The sequence below is a fragment of the Oreochromis niloticus genome, linkage group LG15, assembly GCF_001858045.2.
Source record: "Oreochromis niloticus isolate F11D_XX linkage group LG15, O_niloticus_UMD_NMBU, whole genome shotgun sequence".
Classification (NCBI taxonomy): Eukaryota; Metazoa; Chordata; class Actinopteri; order Cichliformes; family Cichlidae; genus Oreochromis; species Oreochromis niloticus.
The window spans coordinates 33,077,376-33,104,827 of NC_031980.2; the positions used below are offsets into that span (position 1 = coordinate 33,077,376).

Sequence of the window (27,452 nt, forward strand, 5' to 3'; positions counted from 1 at the left end):
TTAGATTCCTACCTGTTTTTGCATAGCCAAGGTTCAATCTAACATAAATACATGTTAGAAAATGCTTGTTCGAAGCATTTATACTTTTAAGCTGAAATCCTTCCTATAAATTTCCTAAGGTTTAATCTGCATACTTTGAATTTGAATAGATTTTGAATCTGCTGACCTTGTAAAGGTTAAGCGTCTTTTTTTTTTTTCTCTCTCTCTCCAGGTGATTCCCCCTGCAGGTTGGAAGCCACGCAAGTCCTATGACACAATCGAGGACATGGTGATTCCAGCTCCCATCAGCCAGGTAGTGACGGGTCAGTCGGGTCTGTTCACCCAGTACAACATTCAGAAGAAATCTATGACTGTGGGTGAATACCGCAAGCTGGCCAATAGCAAGAAGTAAGTCGGTCCCAACCTCAGGGGTTTTATTCGTAATGGATTCCATACAAATGCAGTATCTGATGTGATGTTTTGCACGAAAGTGTCCTTGTGAGCTTTGATGGTGCAATTATTGCTCTTACTCAGCGTTGTTTGAAACAGGAATGTTGCTAAATATAGTGCAACCACGATGATGGAGAAAATAAATAAACGATAAAAGTGCCTTCTAATATTTCACATTAAATCAGGAATTGTGTTATTTATGCCTACGATTAGCATCAAAGTGCCAGAAAGAACAGACAGGTTTTCTGTTTTAAACTAATACTGTTTAACACCAGTGCACAGTATTTTACAAAGCTGCAGGTTTTGTTTGTTCCAATAACCCTGAGTTTGAAAATAATACTGTCTTAAAATGAGTGAAATGGGTCATGGTGGGTACCGGCAGTTGTGGTGCTAGTGACAGTAAAAAGCCAGTTCAAACTATATTATGTTGCTGTGTTTTTGTTTTAAATTTTATAAACATTTTCTTTATAAATTGTCGTGTAGATGCTATAACTATTAAAGAAGAAGAATAATGTAGCAAATGAAAACCTTGGCATTGTTTCAGAACTACTCCAAAAGCTCAAACTCTTGTATACGTTGGACTTAAATTATTTTATTAGAGTCCTGTTTGCTGATTGTAAATGTTTGCACAGTGCTTGTTTGAGGGTTTAGTTGAAGGGCGCCGCACTGCTTACAATACGACCTGTCCTGTTCTGTTTGCAGGTACTGCACGCCACGACACAAAGACTTTGATGACCTCGAGAGGAAGTATTGGAAGAACCTGACGTTTGTGTCACCTCTTTATGGTGCTGATGTGAGCGGCTCCATCTATGATGAGGTGGGTGAAGTTTATCTGGATAATGCCAATTTTTATTAAGTTTTTAAAATATTCTTGGTATTGTTTTTGTTTGTTTGTTTTTAAATAAAAACAAACCACTTCTGGCCTAATAGGTTTATAGTGGTTTATTTTCCATGAATGGACAATTTTCAGGATTGTGTTTTCACCATTAGTAGTGTTATTATTAGAACTTAATTAAAATGCACCATGTAATTGTGATAGAAAGCTGCTTTAGGAGTTTACAACTTTATATTTCAAGATTTTTGCTGCTGTTGGTGTAACTTTCAAAATCATGCTCAGTGAGATGATAGTATGACTACAGCACCATCTGGTGGTCATTGATGGAGCTTGATGGCCTGATGAAAGTGTAGCGTGCAGGTTCCCTTGTACTTGATATTCATAATTGCATCCTCTCCAGAACATTGAAGAATGGAACATCGGCCGTCTCAACACACTGCTGGATATGGTGGAGCAGGAATGTGGGATCGTCATTGAGGGTGTCAACACTCCATACTTGTATTTTGGCATGTGGAAGACAACCTTTGCTTGGCACACTGAAGACATGGACCTCTACAGCATCAATTACTTGCACTTCGGGCAGCCCAAGTCCTGGTAAGTCATCTTTTTTCCTGGTCTTCTATGAATGTGACACAAATTGCCACTTGAAGTTCCAAGTGTATATTCTAATTAAAACTGGTGTTTAAAGTTCATTTGAACTCATAGACTGTATATTTAAAAAAAAAAAAAAAAAAAAAAAATGGCTAAGGTCCCAGATCAAAAGGTGAAGCCATTTGTTGAAGTGTCTTAAAGCTGTATACTTTCTCATGGCTAGCACAGGATGGTGACTTTGGTTTTGAAAAAAGAAATCAGATTATAGTCCTTTTAGGATCAATTCTCATTTAACCTTAAGCAGAAGAGAACGTAAAAAGCACGATTAGAATAAAATAATTAATTTTAAAAGAAAACTGGAAATTAAAACAAGCTGCCGTAATAAGTGACCCCAACAGAGGCCAACATAGCCCTTCTCTGTTAACTGTTTGTACCATCTGTCATTCTTTTTTGTTTTCTTAATCTTTAATATTGTAGCAGTTTTATTGGCCATCAAAAACAATGGCTTGTGCTTCTGTTTCACTTAATGCAGGATGAGAGGGACACATTTGTCATGCAGAAGTTTGCATTTGAAGCTATTGCTGTTTCAGATGGCTTCACTGCCAGCCAGTTAGCCTTGGCTATATGTCACTGAGTGCATTGTTTCAGTGTAACTGGGAAACTTGCCTCCAAACCACAGCTCCTCTACCTCAGTTAAGCTGCTGCAGGCTGTGAATAGTTCTGTAGCCAGGATCACACTGTGATGGAAGCAGGGACTGAGAACATTTGTGTATTTTTATCAGGAAATGGTTAAACATAAATTAATAATAATACAGATAACAGGAAATGCTGGATAAAAACAGAAAATTTAATTCTCAAAACAAAATTTATGGCAGTGATCAGAATCAGAATCAGAAATACTGTATTTATCCCCAAGGGGCAATTAAGATTACCATTCAGCATCACCATTAAGTGATGCTTACCAAACAGTATTTAGAGTTAAAAGTTTGTGTATAATTTCTTACAGTTTGTGTGGGGACTACAGAATCACTTTACCCCTTTGTGAGTGTACCGCCACATTACAGAGTGATGCTTCTCTCACCCCATGAATGATCTTTAAGTGCAGAATGTGCTCAGCCAAAGTCGTGTCAAAGCCCGTTTCCCCACCAGCTTTCTAAAAGGCGGTGAAACGGCGAGTTTTGTTTAAGGCTTGTCACGAAATGAACATTGTATAGCGACAGCTTGTTCTTATTTAAAGTGACAACAGTGACAGCATAGGCTGAAAGTTGGATTCTGCTACCTGAATTCCTGAATTGTTTGCAGTGAGCCTTGCGAAGGAAAGAGTGAGAGGGTGCTTTGCACATTTGCACGCTAATTTTCACCTGATGATGTAAATGGAATGCTTGTCCTGTATAGCTCAAATGTGTCTATATGTACACATGGATGCCTTATAACTTGAAATTTGTGTCAAAGTCTTCACTACATCCTGTTTATTATAAGTGTGGACAGTAATGAAGATTGGCAAAATTTTCAACTCGTTTCACTCCTTAATCATTCTTTAGAGACACAACGTGTCTGCCTTTAGCTGACCTGATTTTGGGTCCAAACTGATGTCTGTGTACTACATTTCCAAAGCAGAACATAGCAGTAAAAACTGATGCTGGGGGGTGATGGAAATATATAGGGTAGTTTAGCTATCCTTCCTCCCTGTTTCCTCTTTGTTTCTAGTATCTGGTTAGCTGTGTGTAAGGTTAATCACAACTGCTGCTGCGCTCGTTGCAGACCATTAGCCACGACCCCTAACTCGTCCCGGCAGATGGCTGCCCCTCTCTGAGCTCGGTTCTGCTGGATGTTTCTTCCTGTAAAAATGAAGTTTTTCCTTCCCACTGTCACCAAGTACAGTGTTGGGTCTTTACGTTCCAAAATAAAGCACCTTAAGGTGACTGCTGGTGTGATTTGTTGCTATAGAAGTAAAACTGAAATGAATTAAACCATGTTTTCAGTTAAAAAAATTTTTTTGCCAAATCATTCATCCTGATGAAATTGACTAATTACGTGGTTTGGACTCAAGCAAATACGAATTCAAACTGAAGCTTGACTGATTGGTAATGCCAAACAATAACAAAGTAGTGTTTCTTTCAGTTCAATGCGGGGTAAAAAATGTTAGTTGTTACAGTTTGTGTCAACAGTGGGCACAAAAGTTATTTCTCTTAATAATTGCTAGTTGTCACTTTATCTTAATCACATGATTTATTTTCCAATTTCTAGTCTGATAGTCTGATGCGGTACTTTGAAGAATGGTAAATTAAAAACAAAGATATTGATTTTTGTCTCATCGTACCTTGACATTTGGGAGTTGCTCAAACTATTTACAGAGCCTGTTGTACAGGAGAAGTAGTGCTGTGATTCAGATTTATATTTTTCTTGCCTGCTGTCTGTATTTCTTTCTGTCACACAGCCCTGGATGTCCATGGTTCCTGAGGGGAAAATATGTTCTTCTTCTTACCTTTTCTGCTCCTTGATTGTCTTTTGTGTGTGTGTGTGTGTGCGTGTGTGTGTGTTGTCTTTCCCTCCACCTTGTTTTCCATCCATATCACTGCAGGAGGGGAGCAATGTCATCTCAGCTTTCAGAAATACAGTATTGCTTCTGTGTATGTGTGTGTTTGTGGGTTTTTATTGTTGTTTCAAAGATTTCCATCTCTGTTTTCTTTCTCACCTGTCTTCCTTCTTTTCACAGTATGCTTCCCTGCCACCTTTTCCCCTCTCTTGCTTGCCTCCTGAAGTGCTATACCATTTGTCTATGTGTTATAGCTCCCCCTCTCTGTGATGTCACCTCATTAAAATCATCTGTCTTGTTTTCACACCTCCGAGTGAGCATGAGTATATTTCACTACGACTCAGTGTCAAAGTCCGTGTGGTATGACAGATGAAATTACATTCATCGAGCTGCAATGTTCAATCTGGTGTTACATGTTCTGGACCTGTGGCACTGCTGCATTGCTTATGGAGGTCTGTGTATGCAGTATTCCTTTGTCTGAATACGCCTCCACAGTGTTTATTAAATTGCTAAGAAGGTGTGGTGTTTCTGTCTTTCTCTTGTATCCGTGTTTAAAGATTATTATGGAAACCATTGTTGGTTATATATTTAGGGCTGTTTCATAGATTTTTTTTTTTTTTTTTTTTTAACACACCAAAATGGTATAAATCCATTCACGGCCACTTGAGGGCAGTGTTATTACTGTTGTCGTCTACCTATGTGCATTTATTAAATTTCAGTAATGCTCTTTGTGTAGCCAGAGAGGTATGCAAAGCATAGCCAATGTGAGACCAGTTTTGCTCACTATAACAGAAATTACCTGATTTTAATGTACAAGACAGATTTTAGCAGAAAGAGGACCTTTTTTTTTTTTTTTTTTTTTTTTTTTTTAACCATTATCAAATTGGGTAATCGAGACTCTTGTAATTAAAAAAAACACAAAAAAAAACAGTTTGCCATCACATTTTTTTAACATCAGTTTGACTAATTGATGCCCAACTAAACAGATGTACGAGTTTTATTTCCTCTCTCAACATTTCTTATTCGTCCCCCAGACTTTTTATGCTTTTGTTGAATTCTCTTGCCTAATTCTCACCAAGCCCACCCACCCGTGCTTCCCCCCCCCACTGAAACTGAATCATTTTCACTTTTATACTTGTGTGTGGTGGGGTAATTACAGGCTGTTAAACAGAGTACGGTCCTTTAAAACACACGCTCTCTTTGTCTTTCACTTCCTCTCCTCTCATAGTGCAGCCGATTGTGAAATTAACTCCGTTTCCCCATGCAACTCTGCTCCCATCAAAGTCAGACCCTACCAAAACTACTACTGCCAATCGCACACACTCTAGTGGATGTGTGGAAGATCTCAGCCTTAGCTGCCAGTCACTTTCTCCCCGTCTTTATCCCTCCATCATTCTCTTTTCTCTTTTCAGTGCTGAAACCCTGTCAATCATCCATCTACCCCAACACACAACAATAGATCTGCTGTCAGTTAAAAGATTAGCCTCTGAGCATGCAACTGGAAGATAGGGAAAGGCTGACGAAAGAGAATTGAAAGGGATATTTTGAAGTGTAGCCCAGCTGCAACTTCCCAGGAAGGGTGGAGTTCATTATGAAACCATCAGTTTTCAACCTCCTCTGTAGTCCAATGGTTTTGAAGCATTGTCGTTTGACAGTTCCCAGAGGAGAGGAACAGGGAGCTGAAAATCTGCATAGAAGTTGAAATGTAGCTGCAGTTCGGATGTTGAGTGGGGTGTTCTCAGCGTTGACTTGATGTTTGTAGTAGCTGAAAGTTCCTTTTTAACGGTGCCATAGTTGTTTACAGATTTTTAAAGAAAATTCCAAGAGAGAGTGAGGTTTGCTGCCAGGAGCTTTCCTATGTCCGTGTGTGTGTGTCCGTATTTTAACACTAAAAGTAAAAAATGTGTTTGGAAATGTTTGTGCAGAAAAATAACATAAAAATTGAGTGAAAAGAACATGAGACTTGCAAAACTTGTGGAATAAGTGTGTGTGCAACATGCAGTGGCACTTCTCGTGCTGTCAAGGCTCCCCCCTCCATCTCTACCTGCCTGGAAAGCTGTCCCACCTTGGGTAAATAACACTCTTCCCCAGAGAGGTGTAAAAGTTCAAGCCTTCATTTGCCGTGTGTTGTTTTGTGCGTTTCTCACCATGCCGGCAGAGTGACATACGTGTTGTTGCCATGGAAACCTCAGCCTTAGGACGGAGGGGAACAGGAGGACTCACGCTGATCGTTTGATTTGTTTAGTTTGTCTCTGGGATGGAGTTCTCTGAAACATGTACATATTTGCACAGAAAGCTCTGATGTGATTTTTACCTCACGCAGCAAAAACAAAAACCAAACAGCTTTTAGAGGTGGACTCCAAAACTTCGGTTTAGATGTAGTTGTTTTCTGTGTTCCTGAGTTGGAGGAAAAGATCGATATCAATTTAATCTTCAGCTGAGAGGTGTGGGATATATTTAGCCTAGCTGAACACAGATGCTGGAATTACTCAAAGCCCATTTTGTTTTCTTTTTGCTGTTCTTTTTTACAGTTTTTTTTTTTTTTTTAATTTTTATTTCTATTTTTTTTTTAATTTTGAGCTGCAACTAAACTGCATCACAATGCTGCACTCAGTTGTATCCGTGTGTATACCATGCTCTCTATATGACCCAAAACCCGAGTGATATATCTGGTCATAACCAAACTCATAAGAATGCCTGCGGAGCTTTAAGACAACATTAGCCCATAACCCAATGTCAGGTTGGAGCTAAAATCTATGCATAGCTTTTAGTGTTTACGATAAAACACTGAAGGAGCCTGCAGTTCCAGCGACGGTCTAATCTTTTGTCTACAGGTGGCAGTGTGGCGCCATGTTTCATGGCGTCTCTGACTGGAATGGACTTTCTCTTTATACTTCCTTTTATTAAATTTTTTCATCCCTTCCTCTCTGTGAGTCTTATTCTCTTGTCCATTCTTGTCTCTCATTAGGTGCGCTGGCCTCTCACCGTCTCTCTCTTTGTTACTTCTTTCTCAGTTTGTTTCAAACATCTCTCTGGTTGTGAAGGCTTCTGTAAGAAAGCAGAGATGTAGGCTTTTTTTTTTTCTCCTCCCCCCACCCATGTTCATTTCTCAAGGTCTATGGAGGGTTAAACAATACCGAGGAAATAATTGCTGTAATAAAGAGTATGTAATAACTTCACAAATGAGCAGATTATAGTTTAGCTCTGCTCCCTTCCTCCCACTCTGTTTTAGAAAGAAATTTGCTTTCTAAATTTAGCATATGACAACTGGTGTAATGCCACGTACTTTGCAGTACCTACCTCATGTATAACCAGCATGAACACTATGCCAATAGTAATACCTCGCTCTAGCACAAACACCAAGACCAAAGGGTTACTGTTACAAAAGGATGTAAAATATTGAGGTGATTTAAGAAAAACAAACAAACAAACAAACAAAAAGAGGGGCTTTGGCGAAATGCACAGACATGTCAGTTACAAAACCAAGAAATTGTTTTAGGGAGGAATAGTGAAGGTTATGTCATGGGCAGTTTCATCAAACCAGTAATTGCTGAGAGGTCAGAAATAACCTAGCACTCCCAAAACGCTAATTTCTCCTGGTCCTGCCCTTCACCGGTCATTTTATCTTTTCTACTAACCTCTCCTTCCCTCCCAGTCTCACTATAAATATTTTTAATGGTAATGTTTTTTCTTTCGCTTCTACAGTGTTTAGATATTGACATTTTTTGTTCAAAGTTTTCTTCTTAATTGCACCAAGTCAATCACTATAGTAATGCACATACAACCATGAGTCTCCGTGGTGTGTTTCTCACAGCTCTGACTCTAAATCATATTAAAACCTTCACAGGTTGTGTGTTTTGCTGTTTCCCGCTTGCGTCTTACCCTGTGTGCTCATCTGTGTGTTTGCTTTTAATACTATGGTGAATCATAAGTCAAATTGTCACATAGCCACATGTTTGCTGTTTGACATTTTAACAGGTGCATTGACTGTTAAATATGCTTTGTGTTCATCTTAAGCAATTGATGAATGAATTAAATCATCAATGGAAAATAATGGTTCTGTGATTATATTTAATGCTAAGAATGCAACCGAGCTTTATCCACACATCTGCTTTATGAGAAGATTTCCTGAAGTTGCAGATTCACCTCAGCAAAACTGCAGATTCCTTTTAAGCTGTTAGTACAAGCAAAGTGTTCACACTAGAGATGTAAAAATATTCTGTACAGCTTGATTTCTTTTAAGATTATTGGAAGAAAGAGAAGGTGAAAATGAGGTTTAAAAAAAAGTTAAACACAAGTCAGAGATGCCTGACTTTGTCATCTTTTCCTCTTGTCTCCACAGGTATACTGTCCCTCCTGAGCATGGCAAAAGACTAGAGAGGCTGGCACAAGGTGAGAAGCTAATTTCAATTAAAATCCATTTAAGTTTGTTTATTCTCCACTTCCGCACGCTTCCCTGCCTTTATCTCATTCACTCACATGCGTTAAGTGACAGAGCAAGTGCTTCCGCCTGTAGAGCACACGCCATTAAAATCATACACGCGCTGCACACTTAACACATGCCCTGAATACACACAAGCACACATTCAAAGCACGCTTATTGCCCCCCTCATGCATCTTTAAATAGAAAATAAAGTGGCACTTTTGAGCTACATCTCACCCTCTCTCCTCCCAACCGCAGTATGGACGTCATTGTTTAGCACTCACAATAAACAACCTTCCCGCAGCTTCTCATCTGACAAATACAGTGGTCCTTACCATCAACAGTGTGGCACATATGCATTGAGTTAGTGAGAAACTTTGATATGCCACTTTGCCACAATATATAAAAATATAGATTTTTGTTTTTTGGTCACTTGGTTGTGCTAAAATGGAGCAGAAGAAGAAAGAGCAGCTTGAAGCACTTAACGTGTGCAGTCTATCATGCTAAAAAGATGAGGATGGATGCTGAATTTTATAGTAGAAGCTGTCTGAAGTGACACCAGCAGCACCTGTTTGTTCTGCAGAAGTAATGACGGAAAACTTGCAAAACTCACACAATCAAGGCCAGTAGTTCTGGACTATGTTTTGATTAATGTTTATTATCCCGAGGAGGAAGTGTTGGCTGTAGATGATTCATGAACGGTCTTAACGCCTGTCAGAAATCTGTGAAGAAGTGAAAACGTCAAACATATTTCAACTAGGGCAAAAAAACAAAAAAGTAGAACAGATTTCTCAGCATTATATTCTTTGTTGACTTTTATAGTCAGAGTGCTTTGACATGAGGATTTCATCTCAAATCTAGAAATCTTGTCTAAGGTGGATAAAAGAGGCAGTGAAGTGATACCATTCTGCCATCTTTCTTTGACACAAGATGTTTCCTTTTGTTCCCCATTCTTTTCCAGCACCCATGTTCTCCTTTTACTCTTATTCTCTGTTTTGATCAGTGAGGATTAACCTTAGTATCGAATGTTTTTTAGAGTGAGGGAAAAGATATCGAGGTGAGAAGAGAGACTTGCTTTAAATAGACACATTCTCCCAGTTATCTCCTAGTTATCACTCCTGGGTGGAATTTGACTATGCATCATATATGGAGTTTGTCCCTATGCACAAAGGAAACAAAAGCATTCAAACAGTATTTCACTTCCTGTGCTTATAAGGAAAAACTGTTGTTGATGAACTAAACTCACACAGGTTCGGTCAACCGTCTCACGTAATAGGGAGGGGCTGAAAGACAGCTCGAGGCAGCTGGTTTTGCATTTCCAGGTCTAAAACCTCTTCCTGTGGGCTACACACACATGAAGTTAAATAGGTTTCCTTATAAATATGCAGAATCTGTAGGCAAGGCGCGAGATGCTTTAGGCTTTAGAGTCGTATTGACCAGTCACATTTGAGCAGCCTGTGGAAGGAAGTCCATGTGGAGGGATAAGAGGAGCACATTTGGCAGCTGTAATTTTGAAAGCATCAGCTGTCACGCTGCAGTAATTTAGCTTTTTTTTTTTTTTCTTTTTTCTTTTTTTTTTTTAAGTGTATCTATATTCATATTGTAATCAGTGACTGACACACAGGGAAATGGACAGTCTTGGCCCAGATGTCCTTTATCCATACATCTGCTGGGTACACTGGTAAAATGTTAAAAATGACATTAAATGCTACTTTTAAAACCACCCGCAGAGTAGTCTGGCTTTGGACATTAAAACTGAGATCCCATTAGCGCCAGCTTTTATAGCAGGGTGTTCAGTCATACATTGCAGCTTAGCTGTCTTATCCAGCACCTGCCTGCCTCATTTGTAAAATACAGCTGCCGTGGGTGAGAGGAGAGCTCACTTCTGGAAGTCAAAAACATATCAGTGTTTATGTTCTACTTGTTCAGCAGTTTGCTAAATTGCTCTGAGACACATTTTGGAGAGGATTTTAATTCTTATGTTTTTATTCTCATTCCTTATCATTTTACCAGTGGATTTTCTTGTGGTGTTGGCCTTTAAGCCTCGCCAAAAATACCTCTATGCAGGAACTCCCTGGCTATCTGCACAGTGCTGTGCCAGCAATGGATAGGGGTTTGGTTGCAGCCGTTACTGCACTGGTATAAAGGGAAAACACTTAAACAACCTACTTAATATGTTTATGGAGCATTTGCATTAAAATTTCTCCACAAAAGAAAGCTGCAAAAATAACCCAAGATCTTTGACTTTGTGATAAAGTTCTTCTTATGCACTGCTGCTTAGGGCAATGCAAACTGGAGTGTCAGGCTTATGGCTATACTGATAACCCATTGTCATGAAAGTATCACACAGGCCACCTGGACTTATTTTGTGGTTTTGGCTGTAAAATTGTAAATTAATTCCTATCTTTTAGGAACTATGTGAATTTTCTCTCTAGCCCAAAATGGTTAAGGAGTTACGTTAATGTGAAGCGCACATAATAAAATCTAGCCAGAGCTGATTTTTCTCTCTGCGTTCAGACAGTAGTACCTGAATTTTCTTTTGCTACCATGATACATATCCCTGTAAAGCTTTTGTTTTCTCTCTCCAAAACCACTTAAATTTTGTCTCTAGCACAGTTGGTAACGGAGTTACGGTCATTTATAGAGTGTTTGTCAAATGGGCCCACCACTGGGCTTCATTCATGCAAAAACGTACTCTTGCAGTTTGAAAACGACATGAAAAATCCACCGAAGAATCTAAGATTAACAAACACCTTGTAATTATTCCAAATCCTAAGTACAAATCACAGAGAGCCTCATCCTTAAACACCCTAGTTCTGAAATCTCTCATTTAATATTTTTACAATTAAGTATTAAAAACTAAATACAGGGGGAAACCCTACAAATACTACCAGTACTAAACACAACTGCAGCTTTGGCATCATTTTGTTCAGTTGTTTCAGTTTCACAGACCTGGTGTTCACATTGACTTACTGGCCCACCTAAATAGAATGGAGCCTTAATTACTGTTATTACTTCCATCTGTGCCTTTTCTAAAATACCAGTCAAAAAGTCTGCTGTGAGATGGGCCCATTGTATTGTATTGTATTGATTCGATTCACAGAGCATGTTGAACTCTTTGCTGACAATAAAAACGCTTGTTGTAAGGTGACAATAAATATTGCATTATACTGCAAAATGGGCATTTTGTCTTAGCTTTATCTGCCTGGTTTGGCAGTTTTAGGACAATACTTGGGGATTATGCATTTCAGTGTATGCAGAATTGTTTAATGTTTTTTTTAAAATAACCTCCACATCTTTGATCTCAAGCAGCATACTTTCTAGACTACCTTAAAATACATTGTATATGTTGATGCTCTTTCCCATCTTCCTCTCTTCTTATCTAACCAGCTGGAAGTAGGAGGACACCACTGCCACTGTTATTTAACAGGCTCTCACTGACCTATCAAAGCCATCCTCGGAACAGGCAGCCAACTGTTTATGGGGTCCTAAAAAGACAGTTATGAGTGTTGCAGGGATGCTAAATGGGACTGGGACAATGGTCTCGTTACTTAAAAGCTCCTCTCCAAACATTTGACACGGTGACAGACGTCAATCCCATCACTCCTCATCTTTGCATTATTTCTGCCACGGCGGGAGACTTTTCGGTTAAGGTGAGGAAGAGGGGAGGGTGTAGGGTTCGAGGCAGGAACTTAATTTTCAAACTCGAAAGGACAGAATGAAGCCTTTAAGTTAATATTACCCCATGGAGAGCTCAGAAAGCCAGCTGCATTTTAATGGGGATTAATACGCAGGCTCTGTCGGCACATTATTCACCTTTATCAGCTCCAACGAGCAGGCAGGCACTGAGAGAGTAGAGAGTCCCTCTCTCCCTCTTTTGCTTTGTAGGGTGGAACAGAGGCTGAAACAATGCAGTGAAAATGAAGGATGAAATGGGTGCTGATTATACTGTCAGTCACATTAAAGTTTAACTGGGTGGAGGCATGGATGGACCCCCCTTTGAGGCACTGGTGGGTACATGCGGTAAAGGCGGTGGGAGAGTGAGCGATGGAGGAGAAATTCTTTCTTTTGATTATGCAGAGTCTGTCTTTCTGTCTCCAAGAGCAAAAGTGAGCCTTTGTTTTAGAGAGTGAGTCGGGGCTTTGAGAGCCCAAAATGTCAGAGGTATATTATGATCTCAAAGCAGGCGGCGTTTTTAAGGAATTGAGTTTGTTTTATAACACAAGATAGGTATTATTGGTAAATTACTCCAGCTGGAAAAGTCCACATCGATACAATAACAAATTCAGTTTCACATTTCCTTTAGTGTAGTTTGAATGCTGTCCTAAAGAAGCTGACTTGCAGTAATTTTTATTATTGACCTTGGGGACTGAAACATCGGTAATTAATGCACAGCTCATTGTATTGTTTTTGGATTAATTACATTGCAGTAAACAAACGAGACCATGGTTTAAATAATCAGTAGCCTCTGACTGTCACTGTTGTTAGTCCTGCTGGTTCTGCAAATTAATACCATGTTTTAAATAACCCCACAGGTTTTTTTTGTTTTTGTTTTTGTTTGCATTGGTTGCACTGAACTGGATCACAATTTTACAGAGTGACAGCACCCAGCTTCACTTTTATGCTGTTGTATCCCTTTACACACAGTGACATCCATCAGATTTCCCCAGAAATCCAACCTGAAGGCCCACAATCAGTGAATTTTCATGCACTGTGGTAAAGTGATTATTCCACACTTTGGGCAGTAAATTAATTTCTGCCCATGTCAAGGGGAAACCGGATTTCCTTTTCCAGGTTGAGGGATTAACAATAACAAGATAAATGGTTGCATTTCAACTGGAGATGGCTGTTTATTTGTCAGTGTCGAAATACACTTATGGCATTGTATTACACATATGAAGGGAGCATAGAAATCTACTCTCCGATCGCTGTTGTATAGTAATCAGGCTAATGCAGTACATTCAAATGTGTTGATTTTCTCCTTTAATTACTCTGTAATCTGGTTTTTGTACTTTGCACAAAGCAGTTTGTGCAAATTAATATATTCAATCTAAATTCCAGTAAAGAGGCTGACAATCTTCTTGGTAATGGTTTATGCTGGATTGTGGCCGTAATACTACTGCAACATACTGTCAGTTTCTAATTCAGACAGAGTGTGATGAAAATATTGCATCAAGATCGGAGATTGATTCCATTCATGTCTCGGACTCCCGCATGCTTCACAGCATAACCTAATTTTAGGCATGCTATTAGGGTGCTGTAGTGATTGAGAACAGAATAAGAGGAATAATTAGGTTTTTTCCTCCTAAAAATCAGAGTAAGCAATGATCCTATCAGTGTACAGTAGCTTCATCTGTAAATATTGTCACCCATTTCCATGCAGTAGTTGATGTATTCAGTTGCCGTGTCATTTTAAGTTTTCTTCTCAAAGAAGTTCACTTGTGCCAGCTGACAGGCAGGGGACCACAGGGGCATCACGATGACATCTGGGGATTGTTGGCCCAGGAAATGATTATGATAATTAATGGCTTTCAGGAACAAGTGCTGCATTGGTGTCAGCTCTTAACCGATGTCCTTGAAATTACTGTTCATGCTCAACACTTCGTTGCTAGACAGTTTCTCTCATAGTCACCGCATAATTGCTTCCGTTCGTAAAATCTGAGACTCGATGATTCAGGCTTATTAAGTGGATTTAAAAGAAGTTTCTGGTGAGAACAAAATCCATTTTTAACATGTACGTGATGGTTTATGAGTGCGGTTGACATATTGTCTTTAGTGTTGGTGTACTTCAGTAGGTTGATGTTTTTGGCTGATCCATCTGTGTGTATTGGCTTTATAACAGCCAATAAGTGAAAATGGAAAAATGAAACACTGTGCAACACTGGCACCACACCAGATACCTGATGATAAACAAAACAACCAGCTGATCTAAGCAGAGTTGACTCTCAATGAATGAAAGTACACATAATCAGTTTTTCCAAGCATTTATTGTTTCCTATGTATGAAAGAGAAAGTTGCCAATCACCAAATATTGGTATATGGGTTTGGGCTCTGCTTATTAATCGTCTTCTCTCACTAACTCTGAGTTTAAATCCAGTTATTCTCCTGTTGCTACAGTATACAGATGAATAGCTCACATGCAGGCAGTTAGTAGTTGTGAAAGTGTAAAAGATAACTTTTAGCCAAAACATACAAACTGCTTATCTAAATGACTTGGATCATTTGGATTCCCAGTTATACCCTTGCTAAGAAAACAGACAAGCAGATGCACAGCAATTCCTCACTCCATTAGATTAACTAGCAAGAGTTTAAAAAAAAAAACGTGGGCTGTTTTTGCCAGGCCTGCATCATTTTCTCAAAGTCTTTAATCTGTCTTTAGTGGTGATTGAACAAAATTCTGTCATGGATACAGATTTTGCTGGATGTGGCACATGAAAGAAACGCAAAAAAGACAACATAACATTGCCTTCAGAGGTTGATGATAACATGAACATATGTACATATACATATATACCCTACGATCGTTGCAGTAAGATGATGTTGTGGTTGTCAGTAAAATGCCCTAAATGCCCTATGCTCACTCTCACCCTCTGCAGGCTTCTTTCCCGGCAGCTCCCAAGGCTGCGATGCCTTCCTTCGCCACAAAATGACACTGATATCACCATCCATCCTGAAGAAGTATGGCATTCCCTTTGACAGGGTGAGTAGCTGCTGTTTCCCTACACACATAGTATAAGGTATCCATGAGGAAATAAAGTAATGTTAACAATTTCTGTTTTAACTGTCATACAAGCATCTTTACCAGTGCTGGCTGAAGTAGCAATAGAGTCCCTCCCACCCACTTACCTTAAACTGGCTGACACTGTTTCACCCTTTAACACCATATAAAAGAAAGCTGTTTGCCCTTTGTTTCTCTGCTTACACGACTCTAACATCTATCTAAAGTAGGCAACCATTATAAAATGGAATAAAGCTGTACCCCAGTGCTTAAGCACACACGCATCTTCAGCCTCATAATGATCAGAATGGAAATTGTGATGCAGATATTGACATTAAAACAATGAAGAGATTTGAAATATTTAGTATCAGATGGTGGGAAGTGGTGCATTTATTCCCCCAGTTCTCCAAGTGTGTCTTGCGTCAGCTGGAGAAGAAGTGGGCTTTTATTTCTAATGACTCAGCTTTGACGCAAACATCACAACTTATACTGGCTCTGAATAATTAGTATGAGTCAAGATATTGTGTCAGTCGTAGCAAATTGTTGGGGATCATTTCACCTATCGGTTATTGTTCTGTTCAGCAGTTCAGTCTTCAAATTATGGAAGATTGAGGAAGGGTGGGAAAAAAAGCTGACACGGAGCAGGCATCTGATGTTCTCCAGAGTCAGCATAAGGGTTCCCCTCTACCCCATTTATCTCATTTCTCACCCCTCAGGACATCATTATCACAGTGAACGTTTGACTTGTTACACATCTACAGTATCTTTCCTGATTCGAGTGTAAAAATAAAGCTTGTGTTCTTGCGGTAGCAAAAAGGTACTTTTGATATCTGAACCACTGCCTTTAGTTGAAGAAGTTTATCTCCCACTTTCAGCCCCCTACTTCCGTTTCTCCTTCTTATGCCTGTCACCTTATCTGGCTTGATGTGTCTCTTGATTGCCAAGATCCATGCTTTGCAAAGAAGTTGAGATCCCCAGTCAGATATATAGGGCTTGGGTTTTGGGGCAGCACGCACGCACGCACGCACACACACACACACACACACACACACACACACACACACACACACACACACACACACACACACACACACACACACAAAAGTGGTTAAAAATGTGAGGACAAGTAGAGCACATTTGCAGAATAACACTGAGCTCATGGGAAGAAATTCAGCACTCGGAGCAGCAGCCATGTTTAGTCGAATTAAGTCAGAAAAACAGGGACAAGATGTTTCAAGGATTCAAACTCCCTCAAACCCTAAGTCAGCAGTAGCCTTTGTGCAACTGGTGGTAATAATAAAATATAGCTGTAAGAAATAACTGGTAAATAGATTAATGCCTTCCTTGTGCACAGAGACTACTGATAAATTCAGCCTTAAGGCATTTAAAAAAATGTGTTTTCCTGTCTGTGTGAACAGATAACTCAGAATGAAGGGGAGTTCATGATCACCTTTCCTTATGGCTACCACGCCGGCTTCAACCATGGCTTCAACTGTGCAGAGTCCACAAACTTTGCCACGCTGCGCTGGGTGGACTACGGCAAGATGGCTACACTGGTAAGATGAGACCGATTCCAGAGAGGTTAAGTCACCGTAACAGAGAAATTTCAGTCTGCTGTGTTAACGTGTCAGCTGTGATGGGGAAAAAGTGATTTGGGGGATTTTGAAAACTTTTGAAATCATCTCACAAAAACGTCCAAAACAAAACACTAATCTGGCTAAAAGAAAAGCAGCGATGCTCATTAATGATCATGTTAACTTTGCAAACTGGGCACCATCTATATAACATGTCTATCCATTTAGAAAATGGCTTTTATCTAAATTTTGTCAGCACTTGTCTGTAACCTGATGGAATTGGCAGCATGAAGCTGTTTGAAACGAGGTCTGAAGGCCAGTGTAGACACTCCACTTGAATAGTTTTGATCGGATATGTGATTCAGAGGCAGGTTTGCAGCCTTCCTGCTCTGGGTGTTTGCTTCTTTGAAGGGATGAAGTAATAGATCATATCGAAATATAAAAGCAGCGTCTGGTTCTCTGCTGCACACCATCTGTTACCGACACTAACTGTACCCTCGCATCCTTGCACTGACGCAAACTGCCTCTTTGCCCGTGGGCTGTTGAGCATGAAATTGACAGGGCATGGGTTGGTTGTGGAAGGGAGCCCAACGACAATGTCCTCTGGAAGAAACTCCCCTCTTTTCTCTTCTCTATACATTCCATTTCATGTTCAGTCCTCTGTCTCTGTCTTTGTGTGTGTGCGTGTCCCTTTTCCCTGCTTTCTCTCTACTTGGCTGCATGTCAGATTTATGAGGTGCCAGTTTGCAAAAGCACATCACCCTCCCTTCTCGCTCTTTCTCATTTTCGGCCTTCCTACTTTACCCATGTGGCCACTTGTAATTTAAGAACCAGTAGTCGAGGCTCCAGCAGTCTTCCTTTCGCCAGTGCTCAAGGGAGCATCTCCACTGCGCTTGTCTCAGTTTGTTAAAGAAGAGTTTTCCATTCTGCACGACTAATCCGAGTCGACAAATCGACAGCACAGCTCGGCACACAGAGCCGGAGGAACGTGGAAAAATACAACAGCTCGACCAACGAGCAGGGCTCTTTCTTTCTAGCCAGATTTCTCTTTCACTCGGGCGTCTGTACTCTTTGGGTGTTATGGTTATAAAGATTGTCCCAGAACTTGTGCTGTGTAATTTACAGCTTTGTAGCAGACACCTCTCATAGTGGATCATTTGGACCAAGCAGATGAGCCTTTGGCTAAAATGAACCAGAGACCAGGACCTGCTGAAGGCGTTTCTTTGCCTTCTTGCTCACTGCACAGATCTTGCGCTGAGCCTTGTTAATAAGTGGATCCTAAATGCCTGAAAAAGTTGAAAGATTTTTCTATATTTGGGTTGTCCCTCTGCGTACATCCACAGGGCCGTAATTATTTTAGTTTCTTTTCCTTTCATTCCCCAGATATCCTAAAAAAATTCAATTCTAATATTCTCTATATTCTGTATCTTGATATAGATAGTAGTTTCAGATGGCTTACCTACACCACCTTCTTCCTGAGCAATAATAAAGTCTCATTTTCTCTTAATCTTTCTCTTAACTCCGCCATCTTTCTCTGTCTTTGGCTTAAGCAGTCATCCATTAACTCATCTCCCCTCCCCTCCCCGCCTTCCCCCTGCTGAGCCCTAGTCTGTCAGCATCAAACAGGACAGTGAACGATGGGGCTCGGTATCGAATCTGTCACTGTTTTCGGGCTGGTGGCACACGACAGAGACTGAGAGAGAATTTGGGCGTGCTTCATGTCTCAGTCCTTTTTAAAGACAAGCTCTTTAACTGCTGACCCATCTGTTTGGCTTCCTAAGTGAACACATCTGCGGTCAGAGCAGGTCTATTGTCAGCATTCCTTGCATGTTCTGTGTGGGGTTGTACTTCTATTGTTTAAGACGTGACAGTTCTAATTAACCTTCTCCTCCACCTCTGGCTGTGTGCTAGGTGTTGGCCATTTAATTTTCTTTCATTTTTTTTGCATTTCATGGATTTAGTACCTCATTCATAGCATATCAGAAAAGCATTGTAACTCAAACAATTTCATTTGAACCATAGATCTAACTATTGAGTGTGGAAGTGGCTAGCTTTCTTTGAAATGACAAGAATAATAACAGAAGAAATCAGAAAGAAAGGTGTTGCATGACTAGCTAAAGTAGGATTTTTCTTTTTTTTTCTTTCTATTGCACATTTAAGGGAAGACAGCAAAATGTAGACTCCACTGACGAATTGAAGTCGGTGAAAAAGATTCTTCATATTGTTATACTTAGTGCTGCAGCATTATTTTTCTGAATGTTAAAAGTTTATGTCTTCTGGGGTTGTTGTGTTCTTGGTGAAAGCCTCTCTCTGCTCGTTTGGTGCTCAGTCACACTTTGCTAATGTTCCTCCAGGCTTCCAGGGTGATTTTTTTTTTTTTTTTTCCCCCCTGTCTGGGAAATGAACAAAAATCATCCTCCCAGGTCCCGGGCTAAATCACATCACTTTTTCATCTAAAGATTCAACTACAGATGACTTGCTTCATCTTTTCTGTATTTGTTTGCAGGCTTGTCTGTTTTTTTTCTATGAGACCAGAGAATATGTTTTTATTAGTCATTTTCATCAACTTTGTCCATGATATAGTTGAACATTTAGCATTTTTTGCTACATTTATTAAAGAAAGGACTGTATCAGTGTTAATGTAGCAAACACTGCCTGAAACACAGCAGAAGAAAAGGAAGTGTTCATTAAGATGCAGACTAGATTCTTGACACTGAGCAACAAAATTAGGCCAGTCATGAACAAAAACAATCAGCATTCGTCCACAGTTTCCAAGATCAGCAGTAAATTTAGCTCATATGTAAAACACAGACATGTTACTGAGATTTTCATTATCACATTAGAAAGCTGTGTCAGTGTGGGCAAGGTGAATTAAGATGCTATAACTACAATTACCCTAATGCTGCTCATGAGAAACGACAACAAAAATCTCTTTGCAACTTCTCATTGCTGTGCTTAAGTAATTTAAAATTACAGTTTAATTTTTTCACTCTGAACAGCCTAATGAACCTTCCTGCTGCTGAGATTTCTTTCTGCCCAGATGTTGAGGAAATTTGATTAATTTAGCCTAGAAAGATCATCTATTTGTAAAACTCCACAGTCAATTTTGACTTTATATTTTTGCTTTTTTATATACAGCCAAAAAATACACAGCAGCCTGAGCTTCGACGCTCTTGCTGAATGTATATTTGTTGCAATGACAGTTAGTACACTGCAGAAGCAACTGCATGCAGGAGGACATACAAATGATTTTTTGTTCGTTTATTTTTTTCTGACTTTAAGGACAGTTTTTACTCTGGAGGATAATAAACCCCTGATTTACAGCCACACAGATTAGTGAGGACCGTTTAATCACAGTTGAATATCGCTGAGATTTACAACAACTTGCAATGTAAGCATAAACCTGGCTCGTGCCACTTTACAGTTGTTTTACCACATATCCCAATGAACGTTTCTACTGTTTTGTTTTAAACCTTCTCGTTTTGTTCAGCATGTTAAGCAGCTGATCTCATCTGGGGATGTATGTGAGGAGATAAAGAAGGAAAGGAGGGGAAAACTATGGGAGTGGGAGAAAAATTGGAGCAGTTTAGTCTTTATTTAAATGTGTTCAGCATTTTTTTTTTTTTTCCTACTCGCTGAAAAATAAGCAAACAAACAAAAGAAAACACAAAAAACCACCAAAGTAGTGGATTAGTTTTGTGTTGCCTTACTCTGTTTTCTTAGCAGGTGGGTGATCTGCAGCCCTGTTGTGCAGTACATTCAGAATTTTGCATTAAAACAGTTTTTAATTACCTCTGAAATTATTCTCCATTCCTATTAGCATCTTGAAGGTTAGTTTTGTTTCATCAGAAGAATGAACAAAATAACTGGATGCTTAAATTTTCATGCAATCTCATTTTGTTTTATGCTATTGGATATACTGAGAAGTATCCCTACGCTGAAGAACTTTGAAAAATAAAGGAAGACTGAAGCAAGTGCTGTGCATCCACAGTGAGTCCCCGGGCTTCAGGTTTTCTGTGGCTCCTATAATTAAGCTTCATTAGGAGCCCAAGTATACTTCAGGGCTCATTGACTCCCTGCCTCAGAGTGGGTTTTTGTTTTCTGAGATCTTGTGCATCTCCAAATGAGTTTCATCTAATTAAGTTTTTAGATGATAATAAAGTGTAACTCATCCTGGCCCTTGAGGATGGCAACGATGTCCATAACCTCTTAACACTTTCCTAAAAATAAAACAAGGCGCTGAATCTCTTTAGCAGTGAAGAATGCACATTTTGCCAGGTACAATCAGGGTAAGATCAATATTTATCTTGGTGGCTGTTTTTTGATGGGGTTTTTTGTTAGTCACGTCCTGTTTCCAGTAAAAGTATCATTGTGGTAAAAATCAGGTGTTCCCATGCTTGCACTTGCACCCCCTCTTTTTTGCCCTCCCATTCCCCATTCCATCACCAACACAGTATTTTAATGTCTCTATCTGTCAAGTGGTGTCTAGATGAGATGTAGGCTGGAAATTGTTTTGCTGTGGAGGTGTGGGCTGTTGTGTTTCTAGTAATTGAGCACAAGGCTCTCAATACAGATCAGGAAATAAAAGGATCTGAAAGAAATACAGCAAGCGAGGCACAAAAAATATTTTCATATGTCTCCTTCCTCATCTTTTTTCCCTTCATTACACCACCCTCCATTTGTTTCCTGTATTTCAAAACTTGGTTTTGATGTCCATGCCATTTTTCACTCCTGCACCACTGCAGTTTCATGCAACGGTTTCCCACTCTAGTAAGCTCAATGATTCAATGGTTCTGATGACTCAATGGTTCTGTCTCGTGCCATATTTTAGTCATTATCACGTTTTAAGGTATCTTAGGTCAGTGGTGTATATACAACACCATAGTGGAACAGCTGGTTGTTTACTGTATATTTAAAGCCTGTTTGTCAGGTGTGGCCTTTGTCACACAGGCCTAGAGACCTGCCGGCAACTGTCTGGCAACCACTGGTCAACAGGGAAAAGTGTGGATTCTGTAACTGGTGAGTGGCTGCCGGAGGTTGCTCCCTAAGGCATTGTCCTGTACTAAAAACCTCCTGACAACTACTTTGATTGCTCTCATTGTGCTTACTTATGTCTGCAAACACTGCAAACAAAATTGTAAGAAGTGAGGAAATGCCATTGTTTGCAGACAAATTGGCGCCTTTCATGCAAATTATGTGTTTTATTGACCAAAGTTTTTTTGGTACAGCACCATCTTTGTGACTGATCCTCCACACAACTGCTTGCTAACATGTTGGGGTCTATACATTTTTCCATAGAAAGTAAAGGTTGCCGGGAGATTGCCACCTGCACATCTCTAGGCCTGTGTACCTGTGACCTTTAAAAGCAAGTTAGGTCACTTTGTAGCTATATTGGTAATCCCGATGTCCCTTTTTGATGGTCGTGTATGTAAATTAGCTTTGTTCGTGGTCACAGTGACATAAAATATGCATGCACAGTCAACAGTCAAATTGGATATAATGTACTTAAAAGGTTTGCCAACTTCTCCCCAAGAAAGGTTTTAACAAACTTTTTTCCCTCCAGAAGCTAAAATTTTACAACCATCTTTGCTCTTACAGATCAGATTCAGTTCAGCATTGTTTGGGTGCCTTCTCTTTCTCTCTTAGAGAGCAATTCTGGTTTTAGTAACTTACAGAGATGGAAGTAAGAGATTTTTATTATCTAGATAGACTAGTCCCCTTTGTAAAGTTTGATTTGTTTACCCTGAATGCTTACCTCTGCTTTTGATCACTCCTCACTTACTCTTCTGAGTTTTCCTAAATCTGATGTCTAATGTAATCTGTAGCACGTCTTTTCAAGACAAACAGCAGTCCTACGGCTGGGGGCTAGTGGGCTCTGAAAGACCTGAATGGAGATGCTCATCTAGAATTTCACTCCCCCCCCCCCCCCCCCCTTTTTTTTTCCTCTCCCCTTTATTACACAGAAGTCCCATCTTTACAACAGGTATTCCCTACTCTAATGTAGAGCCTTGTCTTTTCTCTCCAGTGTTCCTGCCGGAAGGACATGGTGAAAATCTCCATGGATGTGTTTGTGCGCTGCCTGCAGCCCGAGCGCTATGAGCTGTGGAAGCAGGGCAAAGACACAACAGTGCTGGACCACCTGAAGCCCACAGAGCTCACCAGCCCTGAGCTGGAGAGCTGGAGGGAGCATCGCGTCGCCCACCGGGCAAACCTCCTGCGAAGGTTTGTATTATAAATTTCTTTATGTGTTCAAAAGTAAATATGAGGGTTTTACTTAGCTGTCTATCTAACTGTGACAGGGCCATGCAGAAGATGAAGCAATTCCGTCGTCTGAAGCTCGAGGAGGTGAAAGTCCTGGCAGAGGAAGGCATTGAGCTGAATGCTGCCGAGTACCAGCGTCAGGTTGAGGAGCGTGAGGCTCAGCGGAAGAAGGAGAAGGAAGCACGTCTTGCCCGAGAGGCCATGATAACTCTGGAAGCCCTGGAGCGCGAGGAGCAGCAGGCTGCTGAGGCCGCTGCTAAAGCAGTAGAGACTCCAGCTACGGAGGGTGAGGCAGATATGAAAGCCTTTCTTTTAGTTCTATACTTGTGATAGAATCTTCCACTTTAAAAAGTCATTACTCAGTCCACACGGTAGTTTTAACCTCATTGCCTCATACAGACATTTTTAATGAGCCAGTAGCACTTCTGACTTTATCTCCTCATCTGTTATTTGCCAGGGCAAGAACAAGAAACCAAACCACAGAACTTGACAGACGACATTGAGAAAAAGAAGCAGAGAAAGCCGAAGAAGATCTCCAGCGACCAAAATGCCATCACTGGATTCGAGGAAGCGTTTGAGCAGTTTGCTACATCTGACGACAAGAATTCAAAGAGGGACACGGCTCGTCATCTAGACACTTTGTCCCCAAGACACAGCGACATCTTAGCAGACAACAAGATGGATGTGAGCGCCACCCAGGTGAGTCCGATCTTGACTGAAAGTCAATAGATTTGTCCTTTACTCTGTCAGACAGGTTAGCTCTTTAAGCATTTGTAATCCCCACTTGGTGGCAGTTTAATACTTTATTTGTTGTGAGCTTACATCACAATAGAGTAGACTCTGATTTGGCTAATAAAACACAAGCTAATTAAATCTGAAAAAATCCACTAACATTTGCTGTACTAATACACAAATGTAGGAAAAAATGTTTTTGCAGCTGTAGTCATTACTTGTTTTTCTATTTACTTTTTATCCATTCTCAAAAACAGCAGTTTATTAAATTAATATTAACTTTGAACATGTTCAAATGACTTTTTATTTGGAGATGAATATTTTACGGTTAGACACATTGAACAAAAATAAGAAACACACTTTTTTAAAATTAATTCATTTTAGGCAACCTATCCCAAGAGGAAAATACCTACAGAAATAAAAAAGAGTCGCCGCCACCCCCTCAGCAAGCCACCCACGCGCTCCCCTCTGTCCATTGTCAAACAAGATCCAGCTAGCGACAAAGGTATGTGGATATCCGCCCTTCACTTCAGTTATTTATTGTATATATTCTGCTATTAAAGTCTTAAACACTTGTGCAGAAACCTCTCTCACAAGCTGCTAGTAGATCTACAATTTGATCTGCCTGGATGTCAGTTGTCAGTGCTGTAATTGCTGTTTTCATGTAGACATGAATAAATTGTGGAGGGAAAAACAGCAAAATAACACAATAATATGTCTGATGTAAAGACCAGAGGGAGGCACAGAAGAAAAGAACAAAAACTGGATTTTCCGGAAACAGATTTGTGTAGTTACTTCAGATTTGGCACAGGTGTCGTCTCTACGGCGTCGTGGTTTACACATTCTAGTGAAAACTCCACAGTTTGATCCTGGGAGGAGGCGCGTATCCCCTCGGAGACTGCGTCAGGAAGGGCATCCGGCATAAAAATCTGCCAAATCGAACACGCAGAGCTACCTGCTGTGGTGACCCACTGTGAATAAGGGAGCAGCCCAAAGTAGTTAGCACTTCAGCTTTGCTGCAGATTTGTTTACTTGGACTCAGAGATGAACAAATTAGAATTTGAAGGGTGCTGCAAACCCACAAATTTAGACGGCGTCATGAAAATTCACAAATTTGTCAAGCATCACAAAGAGACGTGGCATGATGTGTATATATATTTTTATCTAAATGGTAATTGTCACTATAATGGCGTAGTGTTCTACAAAAACACCTTTTTGGCCATAACAAGGAGAAATCTGAAATATTGTGATCATTTTCAATGTTTCAGTTGAAGTTGCTAGTCTTTGGAACCCATCTAATAAATTCCTTTAGAGTAGTCACTACATATAAAGCATTAGGAGTCTGGATAGACCGCACAGCTGAAAGTTCATCCAGCTCATGGTTTTCTTGTACATAAAACGAATAAGATAGCATTGTTGTTGTTTTGTTGTTTGTTTTTCTTGTTTTTCTTATTGATTCGTGGGAAGAAAAACAAGCAGGTCTGAAGCTCCCCATGGAGATAATGAAATCAAGACTACTCTCTCTTCAGTGTTTTTCTTTTCATTTTCTGACTGACACTTATTGATCAGGGGATCATGACTTCCAATTACCTGCTTTCAAAGTCACTTTGAGTTGGCAGCAGGGGACCCGACTTGGGGTATGTTCTTTAAAAGGGTGGGTGGGGGACAGGGAGAAAAAGAAGGCTTGTGGTGGTTGAGGGGAAGGGGAGGAAAAAAAACACTTAAATGGGAAGCTTGTGAAAATATCTTCCTGCCTTCGGTCCAGATCTGACAAAGTGTTTGGATCAGTAGCTTCAAGGCATCACTTTAAAATTGATTCCTGACTCTGCACAGCATATTATTGATGTCAGTGCTGTTTGTGTTCATCAGCCAATTATATCAGGAGTGGTGTTGTTATTGTGCAGGACCAGAATGTGCTGTTCCTGTCTCTTGGCGAGAGCTCTCTTATGAAAAACATTCTGGAGCTTCTCTAAAAACGCTTGACGTGCATTTCAGAGAAAAATAAAAATCATTAGCGGTAACAAATCTCTCAACACGACTGCAGTATGTGTTATCCTCCCCACCTCTGTCTAACAAGCGCACTCATGCATTTGAATTCTTTACCCACAGATCTGGCCTCCCCCATGCCGATGGATAGCGACATGAAGAAGCAGGAGCACCTGTGGCAGAATCACTCACCTAACTTTCTGGCAGAGAAAGCCTTCAATGCTGCAGTAGCTGTGCTCAAACCACACTGTGCTGTCTGCTCGCTCTTCTGTCCGTACACAAAGGTAGGTACACGCCAGGCACATAGGAGTGGTTCATATAACAATGGCAGGTCAGGCCCATTAGAACAGACATAAATAGTGGGCCACAAACTAACATTTAACTTGTCTTTTTTCCTGATCTTTCCAACCACAGAAAGATGTCTCCGCTGATAACGAAACCATGGGCGCTTCATTTCCCCGTCATGGCAGCTTGACACGTCCACTGGTCCCAGAGATGTGCTTCAGCGTGGGAGCAGGAAACACGGAGCCACCGCCCACCAACTATCACATTGGGGAGGATGGAACCAGCCTCCTGATCTGCTGTTCATCTTGCCAAATGCAGGTTCATGCCAGTAAGTATAAAACTGAAAAGGTTTTGGCTGTGTTGGTTTAACATTGGGACACGAGCTCATTTGTTGTACCCTCTGTGTGATAGAGAGCTTACTAGTACACCTGGGGACATCTGTACTAGTTGATGTTTTATTAGATGAGCAATAAAAATAAATCTGATGGCAACACACTGCCTCTGTGCTAGTAATGAAATTTAACACTGTTGTTGCAACAGAAAGCTTTCCAGCAAAGACGATTTTAATATGGCTTTTGATTAGAGCCAGTTAGCATTTGTATGCCCGCTGAGACGTCGGGTATCTAATGGACACAAGAATTTGGTCTTTTGACTTGATTTTCCACGTGCACATTCAATCAGTGGGTAAAACACAAACCTGAAACTGTATAATAGATGTTAATCATTGTAAAGTAAGAATCTGTAAATGTGGAGACTTCTTTTCCCCCCTCAATACTTTGTAGATTTCAAATTCTTTTTCCTCTCTGTGCTGTCAAAGAGCTGAATTTGATTCAGTTCAACAGCATTTAATTCATAATGCAGAGAATGTCTGTTTTATAAATTAATGCCAATACGGACCAGCAAGTTTTACAGTCTATCTAGTGCTCACAACATTTTCCCACACCTGAGACCCCTGAGAATAGTTTCAGGAAAATGGGCAGAGGCACAGAGGATGACTCTTCAATACAGCGGTGCAATAGACTGCTCAATTCCCTGTTGCCAGACTCAGTGAAGCTTTCTAGTGTAACTCTTCTCAGCTCTGG

The 27,452-nt window shown here is 40.2% G+C and overlaps 1 protein-coding gene across 1 annotated transcript in view; it reads left to right on the forward strand.

The window, feature by feature from the left end:
* kdm4b (lysine (K)-specific demethylase 4B) overlaps positions 1-27,452 on the forward strand; it is a 41,837-nt gene that overhangs the window by 3,413 nt on the left and 10,972 nt on the right. Inside the window, exons 3-14 of the mRNA XM_005453970.4 lie at positions 212-387; positions 1,132-1,246; positions 1,665-1,858; positions 8,734-8,783; positions 15,411-15,514; positions 16,951-17,088; positions 23,132-23,328; positions 23,406-23,653; positions 23,825-24,066; positions 24,484-24,604; positions 26,209-26,369; positions 26,500-26,698. Coding sequence (XP_005454027.1) covers positions 212-387; positions 1,132-1,246; positions 1,665-1,858; positions 8,734-8,783; positions 15,411-15,514; positions 16,951-17,088; positions 23,132-23,328; positions 23,406-23,653; positions 23,825-24,066; positions 24,484-24,604; positions 26,209-26,369; positions 26,500-26,698 — 1,945 coding nt within the window. The remainder of the gene's footprint in view (positions 1-211; positions 388-1,131; positions 1,247-1,664; positions 1,859-8,733; positions 8,784-15,410; positions 15,515-16,950; positions 17,089-23,131; positions 23,329-23,405; positions 23,654-23,824; positions 24,067-24,483; positions 24,605-26,208; positions 26,370-26,499; positions 26,699-27,452) is intronic.